The 17,955-nt window shown below is 39.7% G+C and overlaps 1 protein-coding gene across 1 annotated transcript in view; it reads left to right on the top strand.

Moving 5' to 3' along the window:
- Window positions 1-17,955, top strand: part of ITGA1 (integrin subunit alpha 1) — a 176,060-nt gene that overhangs the window by 108,182 nt on the left and 49,923 nt on the right. Inside the window, exons 9-12 of the mRNA XM_062211855.1 lie at window positions 3,186-3,351; window positions 8,247-8,320; window positions 9,019-9,163; window positions 17,144-17,286. Coding sequence (XP_062067839.1) covers window positions 3,186-3,351; window positions 8,247-8,320; window positions 9,019-9,163; window positions 17,144-17,286 — 528 coding nt within the window. The remainder of the gene's footprint in view (window positions 1-3,185; window positions 3,352-8,246; window positions 8,321-9,018; window positions 9,164-17,143; window positions 17,287-17,955) is intronic.

The following is a 17,955-nucleotide window of genomic DNA, read 5'->3' on the forward strand; positions in this document are numbered from 1 at the left end:
AACAATCTAGAAATATCCTTGGGGACTCAGGGTTTCACATGATTCAGAATTTGTATGAATATGAAGGTAACACATCAGTAGCAGAACTGTTGACACAAAAAGAGCCAACAATGCAATCAGCGAGAGACACTGCAGATGGAATGTTTGTTCTGGAGCTTGGTCACCCTCTTCTGCCCTTTCCACATTTCCCAGATGTGATGAGAAATCCTAGTGTATGAACAGCATCTGCATCACTGTTTTTAGAATAGGGGGGGATTGGTTCAATGTAGTAAAAGCGCTTAGTGGTCATTGGGTTTCTTTTTCCATCTTTAACAATTCTTGACTATCTTTTCCATTAGTTCTCTTCCCCCATGGCTTAGCTCAAGTGGCGAAATGTTCCGGCCTTCTCTCTTCAAAGGTTAATAGCTTCTGATGTTTGGCATTTGCTTTTCAGCAAAGTAGACAGGAATTGAACTTTTCTTTTGTGGTGTGATTTGTAAGCTGCTGGTTTAGGGCCTTTCTGCCTTAAGTCTGGACATCCTAGTGGAGAATAAGCCCCCCCCCCCAACTTTTTTTTTTAAAAAAAAGACACTCAAATGCTGTACCAATTACCTTGCAGCCAGCTCCAGGATGGAGCTGCCTTGAAGTTCTCTGGCACTGAGAACGTATTTCCTTTGGACTACTTAGTGGTATTCTCCAGGGAGAGGGACGAAGGCCTTGCTCTAAGGAAAATGTCCAGAATAAACCCACCATCACCTTTTGTCTAGTAAGGAACAGTGAAAAACTGCATTGCTTGCCTACATAAATGGTGCATGTCTCATTTTCTCACTTTAGCATTTAGCATGCATTATAGTGATTCAGTCGTTGTTCTAAACCATTATCCATTTTTTGTTATAGATCATAAACAGAAACACATTTTAAACAGTAATTTTAGTTCTTTTCTAACTTTCTGCAAGTGAAAAGCTGTAGCCAACTTAATTAAAAAAATACCAGTTTTTAAAATCTGATACATTTTTAAAATCATTCTAAATCTAACTTTAAAAACTATGCATAGAGATGGTACAGTGTGGGGCTTGGGGAGACAGAGGCTCTGAGCGAATGGGGGAGTGGGCAGCCCAGGTGTTTTTTAGTCTCCAGGTACACAATGCAGAATTTTAGTGGGAAGGATCTCTGAGGTAAGGCTCCATGGAGCTCTCTATTTTCAGTGATGTCAAAAAAGATTCATTATCATTGGAAAATGAAAACTGAAGCTAGAAAGTTCTAGCATCTTCCTGGTCATTGGAGGTCAGGTTCTCCTCCTAATGGAGTCAAATATTCTAAATAATCAACAAAAGTCCAGTGCTTTTTGACTTCTAGAAGCACAGCATTGAATCAGTAATGATGCTTTGTTCTCATTATTCATTCTCTTCATTCTCATCATTCATCTCTTGATTCTCATCATTTATCACTTGGTTTGCTTCTGTGTTTACCACCTTACATGTGTATTATTTTGATAATATTGTAAGTACCCACAACCAAAACAAGAGGTAGCTCTGTTCTCTGACAGCTATCCCCGACACACTCATTGCCTGTCTTCCTCCACTTGGTTAACTACTAGCTCAATTCTGCACTCATCATCCCTTACTTTCTTAATAGAATGTTTTGACATCTATACAGATCTGAAAAACTAAATTTTAAAAGTGCTTTGCTGCTTTTAACTTTTTAGAAAGGATGTTAGTTTGTATAGAGTATTGTGGAATGTTGCAAATGTAGTATTTATTATATTGCTGAGATTTATCCACATTGTTACCTTATAGTTTATTCAGTGTTTTTGCGAGCTGAGTTCACATTGACATGCAAGTAATGCAAAATTTCAACAAGAAAAGTGTATACAAAGTGAAGAGTTTAGTGAGTTTTGACAATTGTAGACACCCATACAACTAACTCTCCATCAAGTTACAGAGCAATGCTACCAGCCCTAGCAAGTTCCCTCAGACTTTCTTTTAATACACAATCCTCTTATGCAACCACTGATGTGACTTATGCCACCACTGCTTACTTGGGTTGCCCATTCCTGAATTTCCTATGAATGAAATCATCTAGTATGCACTCTTCTGTGACTAGCCTTTCACTCAACATAATGATTATTCATGATATTTTATATGTTGGTGGTTCATTCTTTTATCATTTTAATATCAGTTGTATTAATATACAGCAATTTGTCCTCTGCTATTTATAGACATTTGGATTGTTTCTAGTTTTTATTTATTAATATAAAGCTTCCATGAACATTAAAAAGATAAAAACCAAAGTAGTCATCTTCATATAACACAATGAGGTAAGAATTAAACTTTAATTTTTTTTTTTGACAGGCAGAGTGGACAGTGAGAGAGAGAGACAGAGAGAAAGATCTTCCTTTTACCATTGGTTCACCCTCCAATGGCCGCCATGGCCGGCGTGCTGCAGCCGGCGCACCGTGCTGATCCGAAGGCAGGAGCCAGGTGCTTGGAAGTGATGTTTTCACTGTGAAAAAATAACTTCCAATGATACATTTAGGCAAATATAAAGAAAAAACATTGAATCTCCTCATAAACAGAAATAAATAGAAATAAACAGAAATGTTATGGTGCAAATTCTTTCCCCTTTCTCCTACAGAGTTATGTAGTTTTAAAAATAGAATTAGGTCATATCTACATGGAGGCTGTCTGTTTTTCAAATTAATTAATAAAAAGAGTATTATATATGTATATGTGTGTGTTTATATGTGTATGTGTATGTGTGTGTTGGACTGTCCCTTCATCCAGGAAGAAAGGAAGAACTGCCCATTTAAGACAAAACAACTGACTTGCAGATTGCTTTCCCAGCAGATGGTGATGTCACAGCTGGAATACTATCAGAGACATTCAGAACTGTAACGTTATTTTGAAATGTCAGATTTCAATAATGCAGCTGCTTGTAACAGGGCCACAGGAATGCAGGGAAAGAGATTTTCATACAAATACAAGATTTCTCTGTATATCTTCTTATTATACTAATCTTACTGTTTATATAATGGTCCATACTAGGCATCTGTATATTCTGAAAATTACTGTTTCCCAAATGTGGAAACACATCCAAATTGCATTATGCATTCTCTTGTTTGCTAACAACACTTGTATGCTTGAGATCCTTATCCAACACCTAGAATTTAAAATATATTCTTGCCATTTTTGTTATATCTTACTTAGATTCTTGGCAGCTATAACCGAGGGAATTTAAGTGCTGAAAAATTTGTGGAGGAAATAAAGTCAATTGCAAGTGAACCCACTGAAAAGCATTTTTTCAACGTCTCTGATGAATTGGCCCTAGTCACCATTGTTAAAGCTCTGGGAGAAAGAATATTTGCCTTAGAAGGTATGGCTGTTTTTCTTAATCCTGACTATTTTTGCTTTAATTCAGACTCAAGGTAATGGGTGTTTGATGTTTCTTCCTAGCACATTGCAAATGCAATTTCACTGTGTACAGTAGCCAGCCTGGAACTGTTCCCTTTTAGAAAAGTGTGTCATCGAAAGGGCTGTTTCACACAGCACTGTGTCTGCTGGAAGCTCTCTTTGTGAGCACATCACAGTGCTCCTGTGAGAGTGGTGAGAGTGGATGAAGACAATGGTGGGGCAGACATTCAAGAACAAAAAGGTTCCCATGTGCTTTCTTCCTATTCTATGTGAAGCTTCACACTGTGGAGACACTAGCTCAAGTTGTTTTTTTTTTTTTCTTTTTCATTGTTTCTATTTTCATTTGGCATTGCTCTGGAAGTGTTCCTATGCATTAGCTTCTTTATTCATTTATTTTCTCGTAGTTTTACCCCCTGCCCATTTTAAAAGTCTCCATAGAATTCTACATCAAATCCTATGGAAATGAAACTTCCATTCACTGTATTTTTCTAAATCATGTTACTTCTTTGGAGATTTCTCATTGATTTTTCAGTGATGACTGGCTATTGATGACAAGGAGCCCTGAACTAGATCTTTCCTGGCAAAAGATTTTCAAAACTGTTATGTCATGCCAGCTGGTAAAGTCTCTTTCTTCATGTTTTTTGTTGATCCAGAGGCTCAAAGAACATCCCCTTTGCTCCAACTCGGAGAAGAAACCACCAGAGAATTGTTTTCGCCCTTTATCCTGCATTCAAGTCACATTGATTCTGGCCTTGAGAGAACATGCTAAAAGATTGCTGTTTCTGTATCTTGAAAATAAAAATGAAACAGCACCATCTCAGTCTCCCTGATGTGACCTGACAGTGGAAAACAGATGAAATGGGAATGCATAGCTCAAAAAAGAAGGGCAATTTTGACTGAGTACCAATAGGCTAGGGAAGTGCAGAAAACTGACTAACGGAATACTGAAAGGCATAGAAAAGAAAGAAACTAATTTTAAAGTAATGGCTTCCAAAAATTTTTTTGAGGAACAGGCATTGTCGCACAGTGGATTAAGCCACGTCTGAGACATCCATATCCTATATCAGAGTGTCCATTCAAGTCCGGTTACTCCACTTCTGATCCAATTTCCTGCTAATGTACTGGGAGGTAGCGATGGTGACCCAAGTTCTTGGGTTCCTGGCACATACATGGCAGATCCAGATGAAGTTTATGGCTCTTGGCTTCAGCCTGGTACAGCCCCAGCTGCTTTGGGCTTCTGGGGAGTAAACTCATGGTTGGAGGACCTCTCTTTCCATCTCTTTCTCCTTTTTTCTCCCTCTTTTTTCCTCTCTCCTTTCCATCCTTCTTCCCTCCATCCCTGTTACTCTGCCATTCAAAGGAATAGAATAGATTTTTAATGACCCACATAATCAATACATTTTGTTTAATGACCCAGGGTACACACATATTTATATATATAAATGAAGGTTTTACAGAATAACTCTCTTTTTTTTGACAGGCAGAGTGGACAGTGAGAGAGAGAGACAGAGAGAAAGGTCTTCCTTTTTCCGTTGGTTCACCCCGCAATGGTCACTGCGGCCAGCGCGCTGCGCCAATCCGAAGCCAGGAGCCAGATGCTTCTCCTGGTCTTCCATACGGGTGCAGGGCCCAAGGACCTGGGCCATCCTCTACTGCACTCCCGGGCCATAGCAGAGAGCTGGGCTGGAAGAGGAGCAACCGGGACAGAACCAGTGCCCCAACCAGGACTAGAACCCGGGGTGCCGGCGCCGCAGGTGGAGGATTAGCTTATTGAGCCGCGGCGCCGGCTCAGAATAACTCTTACTTGCAATGTACAATTGCGAGTTTCTCATCTATTCTATTCTACTCTATTCTCTTTCAGTGAAAAAGGTGTTGGCTATACATGACATGGTTGCAGTGCTTAGAAAGTTTGTTTAGAGATGATGAGGATCAACAGCCACCCAGACTGGACTTTTCTGGCTCCCTTTTTTTTTTTTTTTTTTTTTTTTTTGACAGGCAGAGTGGACAGTGAGAGAGAGAGAGAGACAGAGAGAAAGGTCTTCCTTTTGCCGTTGGTTCACCCTCCAATGGCCGCCGCGGTAGCGTGCTGCGGCCGGCGCACCGCGCTGTTCCGATGGCAGGAGCCAGGTGCTTATCCTGGTCTCCCATGGGGTGCAGAGCCCAAACACTTGGGCCATCCTCCACTGCACTCCCTGGCCACAGCAGAGAGCTGGCCTGGAAGAGGGGCAACCGGGACAGGATCGGTGCCCCGACCGGGACTAGAACCCGGTGTGCCGGCGCTGCAAGGCGGAGGATTAGCCTGGTGAGCCACGGCGCCGGCCTCTGGCTCCCTTTTGACCTGGCCCCTTATAGCCTGTATCATTAGAACACGCTGGTCGTTTATCAAAGTCACAGCTACTTCTGAAGAAATGTTCCTTAAATTGTTAATCTATACTTGTGCATTAACCTGTAATAGAAGCCGAGACAAGTTGTAACAGGGACATGCACTGGAAAACATGCTTGAATAAACCAAAATGTAGCTAAACTTTAAAGCACACCTGGAAGATTTCAAAACAGCTGCCCTGTGTTCTGTGTACAAGTCATTTTTAGGTGCCTTTGCCCTTTCAACAGCTATTACTGTGTCATTTACCAGTAGGCAAGATCATGAGCTTGCCTGACATTATGAAAAAGTAATCATGAAATGTTAGTTTTTAATAACATAAGTATTATAAGAGACATCAGAATAACTGTTCAGAGCCCAGTTCCATTGCCCCAGATTTCACATTCCTAGTAAGGCAGGCCCAGGGAGACAGCAGTGATGGCTCTAGTAGGTGGGTTTTTATCATTCACATGGGAGACCTGGATTGAGTTCCCAGCTCCTGCCTTCTGCCCCGCCCAGTCTCATCCATTGTGGGCATTTGGGGAGTGAACCAACAGATAGGAGCTCTATCTGTATCTGTCCTTTTGTCTCTCAAATAAACAATTTTTAAAATAAATAAAAATTGCTTAGTTACATTGGATAAACACAGTACAGTGTCATTTCTAAATTTTGTCTTAAGTAAACAAATAAGTATGACCTAAGACTGGCTGAAATGAAGTCTACATCAGTTGTGACAGGAAGGAGGTGCAATTTTCTCATAATGCCTTTTCACATTGTTTCTAACCTAACTACTCTGTGGATTAAAGGTTACACACTGAAGTGCCCACACACTCCAAAAAGTCCATATATTTCACAAGAAAATTTTATAAGGAACTGCACATGTTAAAAATATCTTTCATTGTCTTTCTTGCTGCACTATCAAGGCTAACCAAAAGTACTGTGTTGACTAGATTACTTCTTATTTTTTAATGATGAGATCAGAAAGGCTTTCTTCCATGTTGCTTGGGAAATCTCCATTTCCTATGACCATTATCTATATAGAATGCAAATAGCTGCAATTGTAACACATTATCCTAGTGCCACCTAGTGAGGTAAGCATGCCAGTCATTTGTCTAATAAAATCAGAAAATGGTCTAAGATCTCCTTTTCCCATCAAGCATTGGGAGAAATGCAGAAATTCCTAATGGGAGGCTATCCAGTGGTTATTGTAGTTGGCTCAGCTCCTACAAATGATCCAAGGAGAAGCTGATAGCAAGGAGCCTGGAGGCACACGATGGGCTGTTCCCACGATGCCAGCAGGGCAGCTTCCTTCTCTGTGTTCTTAGTCAAAGGCAGAACAGCAGCAAGACAGGTGCTGGAAGTGCACAGCTTTCTGCTCCTGCATTCCTATTGATCTTGAAAAGATGAATGGGAAAGCACTGTGAAGTATTGTGGACTTACAATGCATGCTTAAATTAAAGTGCATATCAGTTATTTAAACTAGAAGTGATTTGTACAAGAGATTAAAATGATGTCTTTGAATTCTTGATTGGTTGCCCCATTTCATCTATGATGTATTTGTTCACAATTTTAGGCTGGTAGATAACTAGTAAATAAGTTTAATTTCACAAATGTGATTATTCTCATGCCTCAATGAAAGAACAGGCTGACTTTCTTAAAATTATGTGCTATTTTTAACTTTATCTTCAAGGCCAAATAAATCAGTAACTCCCTATTGGAAGCAAGTAAATCAACATTCCCTCAGTTCCCTCAGGAAATTGTGGCTTTGGGTTCACGAATATTTTGAGAATAGTTTGAGAACTGCACACTTCCAAAGACTGCTCTGGATTAACTCTGTATTTCAGTAAAGAGTTTCAAAATGGGTAAAGGATCTTTAAGAAATATGCGAGTAAATGGCTTGAGAACTGGCACCCTGTCAAAAAGTCCCCTCTGATTTGTGTATGATACCCAAAGCCAGCATTAGAATAAATGAAAACTGGAATCCTAAATCATCTTCAAAAATGGGTTTCTGAGAGGTCCATGCCCAGAATATGGGTGGGACTGCGGAGTTGAGAAACATTACATGACAATGGAATTTTTTCAGCTCTTTAAAGCATTGAGAACATTTAGCCTAACGTTTTAGCAGGGTTTCCAGGGAGTGAGGTTGAGACAGAGGTTTCCTACTATAGTGGGTTCTACTTTTAACCACGTGGATCCATGGTACCATGGGATGCACAGCATGCTGCTATGTAAGAATGGAGATTTCTGGACTTTAGAAAGGATGGGGAAATTAATGAGCAAGAATCCAAGAGAGGACCTTTTCACTAACCTCTGTCTTCTACTCAGCCCTACTTAGGAATTTAGGCCTGAGAAATATATGGCTGAAAATGGCCTAAGATGGTAAAAGTTCTGTTTGGCAAGACCACAGGCTCTACCAGGTTACTGTGTGTTTGCTGTGAGTCAGCAGTCCACTAAAAGGCATTGTTAGTTGTTTACATTGGTATTTTCCTATGTTATAGCTACAGCTGACCAGTCAGCGGCCTCATTTGAAATGGAAATGTCTCAAACTGGCTTCAGTGCTCATTATTCACAGGTATGTGGTTAAAAAAAAAAAAAAACAAAAAATCTTTTGGCAAGATTTTCCCACTGTAAAACCATTGCTCTGCCATAGGTTGGATTCATAGCTTGAACAATTATGCAGAACATGATGACATTTTGTAATCCAAACAGCAATGGCATTTTGCAGGCTTCTTACTAGGAAAATGTACTGTTTCAAGCATCTTACCACATTACACTAATAATTGTGAATCACACAGGTTTAACTCTGCTGTATGTTAAGATGTGGTTGGCTCAATGAAATACTTAATATATTAGCTGAATATATAGGATGTATCTTTTCCCCAGTGTCAGGGTATTCAAGGATCTTGCTAGAATTCCATATTCAAAGAGTTGAGTTCCTGGCAGCCAGAATAAAGCCAAAAGGCAAGATTCAAAAATATTATCATTTATAATTGATGGAAGAAAAAGCATCATGGTCCTTGCAAAGAAATATTGGCATTTCAACATGCAGTTACACAGTATAACTTTGGGGAAGTTACTTACTGTGCCTCGATTCTTTTTCTATAAAGTGAGTATGGTAAAAATGACATCCAGCCCTTAGGGTTAATATGAGGATTACAAGAGTTAATATATGTAACACACTTTAAAAAGTACCTGTCATATTATTGCTGTATAAAGGTTTGCTGTAACTATTTTTATTAAATATCATGGTTTTCTCTATTTGTTTATAAGGACTGGGTCATGCTTGGAGCAGTAGGAGCCTATGATTGGAATGGAACAGTTGTTATGCAAAAGGCTAATCAAATGATAATCCCTGAAAATACAACGTTTAAAGTGGAGTCTACTGAAAAGAATGAACCTCTTGCTTCTTATTTAGGTAAGATTTGGATGTAATTGGTGGAAGGCTTTTTTAAAAGTTTTTTTTGTGTTTAGTGTTATTTGCTTATATTTCTATAGGCTCACAGCATGTAACAAAATCATTTCAAACTGTTATGTATTTTATAGGACCACTGAGAAGCCTTAGTGAAAATAGCAGAACATGGAGGTCATTCTTAATCAGTAGGGCTATCTAATACAAGCTATGAGTAAGGCCAGTGCCTTTGCTTTCCAAGGTCTCCCTATGTCTGGTATTCACTTTAACTGTAAGATCTGTGGAGCTGGGGAGAGAAATCAGAGTACAAACAGAGCCTTCGCTTTGCTTATATCCTGAAGGTTAGGCTCTCATATTCTCTTAAACATCCTCTCTTATTAATTCTTTATTTGGGGATGAATTTTAGAAAAGAAATGTTGAGTTGTTTTGTCATATAGCTTCTTTAATAATTCTATTCACAATCAGACAAATGAAAGTCTTCATTCCAGGGATATAGTGTCATCTTGTTGTCGAAAGCTTGCCAGGAATAAGGAGGTATGCATCTGGTGCCACCTTACTGAGGATCTCTACTAGCCTGGGAGCCGCTAGGGGATGCCAAGGGACTCTCTCCATACTAGAGAATATCTCAGTGTACAGTCTGAAAGGCCTGGAATGGAAAGGCCCCTCAAAGTGTGGTTTCCTAACTCTTCGTTACTCAATGAAATATAATTGAGTTCCCCTTTTGACCCACTCAGTGTTCCTGGCACTGCGTATGCAGTAGTAAAGAAGGCAAACGCCTTGGCCTTGAAGTGTTCACATTTGGCTCACTAGCATTCTTTCTGGGATCTTTCTGACCTAGAAGCAAGTGTCTTCCTCTCTCCAAGTTTTTTCCTATTTTTCAAGGAAGACATATGGTAGCTCCAAACGTCTCCTTATTCAAGGACGCTTGTTAAAGCTGTAAAGGCAGCAGGACTGAAGGAGAAGAATAAGTTGTAAGGTTTTAGTTAATGAAGCAGATCAATTCCTGCATTGATGGAGCTTACTTTGTCAGATGAGAGACAATAATGAAACAATCTGTTATTATAAGTGTGATGTGTCTTATGGCATAGAAAGCCTACAAAGGTAGAAAGAGGTCAGATTACATTTTTTTTTTTGACAGGCAGAGTGGACAGTGAGAGAGACAGAGAGAAAGGTCTTCCTTTGCCGTTGGTTCACCCTCCAGTGGCCGCCGCGGCCTGCACACTGCGGCAGGTGTACCGCACTGATCCGAAGGAAGGAGCCAGGTGCTTCTCCTGGTCTCCCATGGGGTGCAGGGCCCAAGCACTTAGGCCATCCTCCACTGCACTCCCTGGCCACAGCAGAGAGCTGGCCTGGAAGAGGGGCCACCAGGACAGAATCTTGCACCCTGACCGGGACTAGAACCCGGTGTGCCGGTGCCGCAAGGCGGAGGATTAGCCTGTTAATCCAAGGCGCCGGCCCAGATTACATTTTTTTAAAGATTTATTTATTTATTTGAAAGGTAGAGGCAGAGAGAGAGAGAGATCTTCCATCTGCCATTTCACTCCCCAAAGGCCACAGTGGCCAGAGCTGGGCCAGTCTGAAGCCAGGAGCCAGGAGTTTCTTCCGGGTCTCCCACGTGGATGCAGGGGCCCAAGGACTTGGGCCATCATTCTGCTGCCTTTCCAGGTGCATTAGCAAAGAACTGGATCACAAGTGGGGCAGCCAGAACTCGAATTGGTGCCCATATGGGATGCCAGCATGGCAGGTGGTGGCTTAACCCACTGTGCCACAGCGCCGGGTTCCTGCCATCGGATCAGCGCGGTGCGCCAGCCGCAGCGCGCTGGCCGCGGTGGCCATTGGAGGGTGAACCAACGGCAAAAGGAAGACCTTTCTCTCTGTCTCTCTCTCTCACTGTCCACTCTGCCTGTCAAAAATAAAAATAAAATAAAATAAAAAGATTCCATGACACTATTTCATGTGAATACTGTGGAATTAAGAAACAGTTTAACCTGAGCCTTCTTTCTATCCTATAAATAACAATTATAGAATATTTACCCTCATGCTGAGGATCATCTAAAAACTCATGAAAAAAAATGTGTGTTTCTTTTAATCCTGTTTTTTCATTAACTTTTGAAAGTATATAATGGATGGCGTGTAAATTAGTATAGCTCCTCATGAAAGGCATTTGACAATGTGTTTATAGAGTCCTGTTCACACATTGATCCATATATTTTACTTCCTAAAGAAAAAATTTCCAATATATAGCAATTCCATAGGAGCAGTGATTTCATTGTATTGGAGGAAATGGTATCATTCTAAATGTCCAGAAATACAGGGACATTTGGGGCCGCTGTTTGGCACGGTGGTTAAGTTGCTGCTCGGAATGCTGTATCTCTATCAGATCCCCTGAATTCAAGTCCCAGCATCACTAGCCAAGCCCCAGCTGTTTGGACAGTGAACTAGCAGTGAACATTTGGACAGTGAACCAGCAGATGAAAGAGCTCTGTCTGCTCCTGCCTTTCAAATAAGAAAAAAAAATTTTAAAAGTACTGATAGCTAAGTTAGTGGTAGATACACTTAATAGAACATTACACATCCATAAAAATAAAAACTTAAAAGCTTCTGATCCTATGATACCAAAGACTTGAAGTGATTATGGCACCAGCTATGCAGGTAGAGATGGCTCTGAGATCATGAAAACTGATTGGTTTGTTTTTCTGACTGTGTCCCTGACTATGTCTTTAAGCAAATCACATCACAGAGATTCAATTTGCTCATTTCTAAAAGAAAAATAATTATATTGCATATACCATTGTAAAATTAAAAGAAAAATAAGAAGGAATGAGGGTAGGACGAAAGAAGGGAGGGAGGGAGGGAAGAAAGGGTGGGAAGTAGTATTATGATCTTAAAACTGTGCATATGAAATACATGAAATTTGTTCCTTTTTTATAAATCTTTTTTAAATTAAATAATAACTGTAAAGTGATTAGTACTGTGCCTGACAGATAGTTCACACACAATAGATGCTGCTTATTATTGCATTATTATGGAATGTTATATAATAAACACTCCTCTTACTAGTATTAAGAAAGACAGAATAATGACCTACAAAGATGTCCATATTCTAATCCCTGGAACCATGAATATTTTACATTCCATTGTAAAAGGAGCTTGCAGATGTGATTAAGTAAATGATCTTGAGCTGGGAAGGTGACCCTGGGATCTCTGCCAGGATGCTGTGTAATCCAGCCTCCTTATGATTAGAGATCTCTCCTGGATGCAAAGAGAAAAACAGAACTTCAGAAACTAAAGATGCTAAGAGATACAAAGTTGTTTTAAAGATGGTGCCAGGGACAAGACAAGGAAGGTAGGTGGTACCTAGAAGCTACAAAGGGCAAAGAAATGATGTCTCCTCCATAGCCTCTAGTAAAGAACATGGTCTGGCCAGCATTGTGATGTTAGCTCAAGGAATCCTGACTTAAGTTAATAAACTTGCAGTATTTTAAGCCACCAGGTTGGTTTTGTTGTAACAGTCTTAGGAAGCTAATACAGGTGTATTACACATAATAATAATAACAACAAGAACTGATATTACTGCTGCTAATGAGTATTGAGAATGCATAATTTTAGAGACATTCACATCTGGAAACTTGTATGTAACATGGTCTCCATTCTTAGGAAATTCACACATTGTAATAAATAATATTGCACCATTTCTTGGTATTCTGAGTTATCTTAAATTATTAAATTCATTAAAAGCAAGTAAATTCTTAGACGCCAAATCAGTTATTTAAAAAAAAAAACTTCAGTTAATTATTGCTTAGATCAGACTTAGGGAATTCAAGATTTTAAAATATCACTGTGAGGAAGGAAAAGAACCTTCCTTCCTAACCGCAGCATTTATAATCTCTGACTCCTCTCTGTCCAGAAAAGGAAATTTTGGGGTATGTTATCTGCAGTGTGCTGAGAAGATATTTCTGTTTCAGAAATCATTTCATCATCTTAGTCACAACTTAGAGATTAAAACATTTTGCCAACATAATGTCTCATATAAGTAAAGTTTCTTCCAAAATAGAACAGCATACAAAAACCATGAGGGGGATAGCCTGTTTTTCCCTTAGTTTCCCAAATACTATTCTAAAACTGAAATGAGGCTTTCAAAGTTGTTTCCTGGTAGACGTTCCAAATTAAGAAAATTGAATGTGATGTCCTGAAATTTGTGTGGATTGTAAATTACATGACAATGGAGAATCTTATGAGGAAAACAAAGAGGAAGATGCTCTGTTTTTAACATCTTGCACTAATCAATAATGATCAGGAAGAAAGAAAAGCTGAAGCCTTTGAATATCACTCTCAGCACACGGCCATGCATCCATCTTTCTACTAGCAGTAAGTTACGGGATGCCAGTATGCACTTCACCAGCGAGTCTGGTGGAGAGAGCCCAGTGGAGACTGTGCTCTGTGCCTCTGCCACCCACAGTTTGCTGGTTTGTGATCTTGCTGGTCAGATTGCAAAGGAAAAGCAAACATGCAATGCAGAGGCAGGAAATCAAGACAGATCACACATGTTTCCCATGACCTCACCATCTTCTCGTAATTTCTCCAAGAAGCAAATCACAAGAGCTAATAGGATTGTTCAGAAATCCATGCAAAGGGCTTTGCCATTCGTTTTGCTTTCATCTCCACTTTATACTTTTCTATTCAGGAACCAATATTAGTTTAATGTTTATAACTATTTTCCTTTCATTAAAATTGGACTTTATTTGGCTACAGTTGTCACTCTCTTTTTATTGTCTGTAAACACCCAAGCCAGGGAGGGTGTTTTGTGCAGTGGTTAAAATGTTCCTTGGGACGGCCACATCCCATATTGGAGGGCCTGGGTTCAAGTCCCAGTTCCGTTCTGATTCCAGCACTCCTGTAAATGAACATCCTGGGAAACAGCGGGTGATGGCTCAAATAATTGGGTGCCTCTCTCACACATGTGAGAGACCCAGATTGAGTTCCAGGCTCCTAGGTTCATCTGACCCAGTCCCAGCCGTTTTCAGGCATTTGGGAAATGAACCAGTAAATGAACTCTCTCCCTCTCCTTCTCCCCCTCCCCCTCCCCCTCCCTCTCCCTCTCCCCCTCCCTCTCCCTCTCCCTCTCCCTCTCCCTCTCTCCCTCCTTCTCCCTCTTCCCCTCCCCCTCCCTCTCCCTCTCTCCCTCCTTCTCCCTCTCCCTCTCCCTCTCCCATGAAAAACAAAAACAGCAAAAACCACCGAACCTCTAATAAGTAACTCTTTCTGGAAATCACATGATGATTCTAGATAATATTCCAATGCAGATAATTAAAATCAATGAAATAATCACACAACTCCAAGCCTAAATATTTTGAACATATTGTTTAAAAGATTGTTAATTTGCATTCACAAATCTGATAACTTCAAAAACCAGAGTAACTTGTACATACTAACACTCTCATCCTATTCCCTTCATTGTATTTCTCAACAGAGTGGTCTTAAATAAAACAGCTTTTGTTTTTGCACATTCTTCTTTTCCACTTTATGCATGTGTAAACATGACCCAAAAGTTTTTCTTTTTTAAGCCATATTGTGGTTGATAATATAAAAATAGAACACATTATGTGTTTGAGAAAGAATATTTTACATTCCCTTATCTATAAAAATGTTAAAGGAGAATGAAGAAATGAGAATGTGAGGAAACTCTAAGTGTAATTTGCCTAAGAAATTGTGTTTCTTTAGCACTTAAAACAACAAGTATGTTTTTCTATAAAAATTTATGTTCCTTTTTAAAATTTTGAAGGAAAATGGAACTATTACCTTGTAGTAAAATAATCAGTAAATGAGTGAAAAGTCTGATCTTTTTCTCAGTAAGAAATGCTGTTCTATGACATTTCAAAAAATAATTTCCCTTCTGCTCCATTGATGAACAGCTCTGGATATTAGGATATTTCTTCTTCCTGTAGAGTTAAAATCTGCTGTGGTGATTTTCATCCATTGATTTAGTCTATTCTTAAGGATGCAAAAAATAAATCTAATTCTTCACTCAATAATAATACTCTGCCTTATAGACACAATTAATGCTCTTCCCATAATTGGCCAGAAGTGATCTCTGAAAGTGCTTAGTTGATCAATCAAACCAGAAAAACCCACAAAACCATGCAGAGCAACAAGTTCAACTCTTACTCACGTTACGAACATCCATGAAACTACTCAGGGTATCAAGGGTAATGTGTAGCCAACAAGCCACCAAGTACCTGAAAGGTGACTTTACAAAAGCAATGTGTGCCATTCTGTCCTTAGAATGGTACAGTTGGCAGATGTCCCCAAGGCTAACCAGTGGGAACTTGGACAAGGGCTTGATGACCCAAGAGGACTGCTAGAATTTTGCTGCAGAGACTAGTGCCAAATGCACAAGTTCATGTGTAGAGTCTCTCCTCATTGAGAACACTCAGGTGAAGAAAGTGCCCAAGCTGCACACATAGGGAGCTCATAGTTCTATTAACCCACATGTCAGCTCTGCTTGCCACATTGAAGCGATCCTCACTGAAACCACACAAATCAGTCCTCCACCAGAAGAGACTGCACAGAAGAAAAAGATATCCCCAAAGAAACCGGAGAAAGAAAAACTTAAGGCCGGCGCCGTGGCTTAACAGGCTAATCCTCCGCCTTGCGGCGCCGGCACACTGAGTTCTAGTCCCGGTTGGGGCGCCGGACTCTATCCCAGTTGCCCCTCTTCCAGGCCAGCTCTCTGCTGTGGCCCAGGAAGGCAGTGGAGGATGGCCCAAGTGCTTGGGCCCTGCACCCGCATGGGAGACCAGGAGAAGCACCTGGCTCCTGGCTTCGGATCAGCGCATGCGCCGGCCGCAGCGGCCATTGAAGGGTGAACCAACGACAAAAAGGAAGACCTTCCTCTCTGTCTCTCTCTCTATCCACTCTGCCTGTCAAAAAAAAAAAAAAAAAAAAGAAAAGAAAAACTTAAGACCCAGTAATAAACCCAACATAAAAATCCATGCAAAAGAAGAGTAAAATCAGGTCGAGGGTGGAAAGAAAGAATTCAAAATTTTAAAGAGCATGAAAGCTTGATTACAAAGAGCAAGGATTAGACATGAAAACTATTATTAGATATGAAAACTGTTTGGAGCTACTACTAACCACACACATGCAAATGAAAGTCACTACAATGCACAGATGTTAGATAATGCTTAACTCCTTGTTAAAAACAACCACAGATTTAAATAATCACAATGATACACCATTCCTGGGAGAGTTGGTGAAGTTAGTCCTCTGTCATGTAGCTGTCCATAGAATAAATTAGTACAAATGTTTTGGAAATAATTTGCTGAACATTGTAAGAACCATTAAAGACTTAGTCTGGTAACTGATTCCTTGAAATTTACTGTCAAAAAATGCGGAAGAAAAACATTAAATGCACAAGGTTGCTATACAGGTTTAATTATACCAAAAAAATCTTTTAAAAGAACACCTAAATTACAGTATTTCACCAGGGAATGGTGTGTTGTATAAATGCAATGCTTTTGTGCTTTAACTCAGAGAAATAAGCTTCGACAATTTAAAATTACAATTTTAAAACCTAGTAACACAGAAAAGGGTAACATTCTATGATCCCAGCTCTATAAAATTATTAATTTCCATAGCATAGATACACATCTAAGTGAAATACACTTGATTTATTATAAGGTGGTAAATTGGGATTGTGGGGGATGTTTGTGCATTTTCATTTTCTTTGATTGCTGTTATACCATTTGTGTCTTTGAACAGTGAAAAACTGAAGTTAGAGAGAACACCTTTTCAGAACAAAGCAGTTGTGGTGGATAATCAAAGCAGACATTAAAAGCTTCTACCAAAACAAATTATTTTATGTGTTAAAAAACTATCGCAAAAATTCATATAAAAAGTGGTTCCCCAATCATTTAAAATGATTCTTAATTTATGACATGCAGACTTTAAGGTGCCAGGTAATATATCTGGAATATCTTTTGTTAGGTTATACAGTGAACTCCGCCACTGTATCTGGAGACGTGCTTTATATTGCTGGACAGCCTCGGTACAACCATACAGGCCAGGTTGTCATCTACAGGATGGAAGGTGGTGACATCAAGATTCTCCAGACACTCAGAGGAGAACAGGTAAACTCGAAAAATGCTGTTTTAAATTAATATCTTCATACTCTATGTATATTAATTGTCTGCTATTGCAATCTTTTTAAAAAGCAGCTCAATACCAACTGTGAACAAAGCTCCAAATCAGGTTCTTTGAATGGACATAGAGTATCTGCATCTTTGACATCATAAACCTTTCACTTCGGTAAGGTAGAGTTTACATGTGCTGCTCATAGATGCAGATACAGATGTCTAAGAAAAGAGACCTAAGGAAGAAAGATCTAAAACATTAAAAAGCATAAAAGTGTCAGTGGCACAGACAGTATATTCTCAAGGTAGAAAGATTGTTTTAAGCTAGGATTGATTAGTGCAGGAAGTCTTAATACAACCTAAATGCCATGTCTCGATCAGAGATTATTGTTACTGCCATTAATGTTACTTAGCAATATAGTTGAACCAACCCTTTGCTCACCAGATTCCTAGGAGGACAGTTAGAGTAACCAAAGGTCAGATTCTCATATGCTAGGTGAAAGGGCTTTATTATCTCTTTGTTCGCATTACTGCTTGGAAAAGTTATCAACAACAAAAGCAAGGCTGATGCCGTAGATCAAGGATGAGGAAAGGAAACCTAAAAATGACATGCCAGCAATACAGAGAAGTAGTGACAGGACAAAACAAGGAGGAACTGATAAGAGT

Source organism: Lepus europaeus, chromosome 15 (assembly GCF_033115175.1).
Source record: "Lepus europaeus isolate LE1 chromosome 15, mLepTim1.pri, whole genome shotgun sequence".
Taxonomy (NCBI): Eukaryota; Metazoa; Chordata; class Mammalia; order Lagomorpha; family Leporidae; genus Lepus; species Lepus europaeus.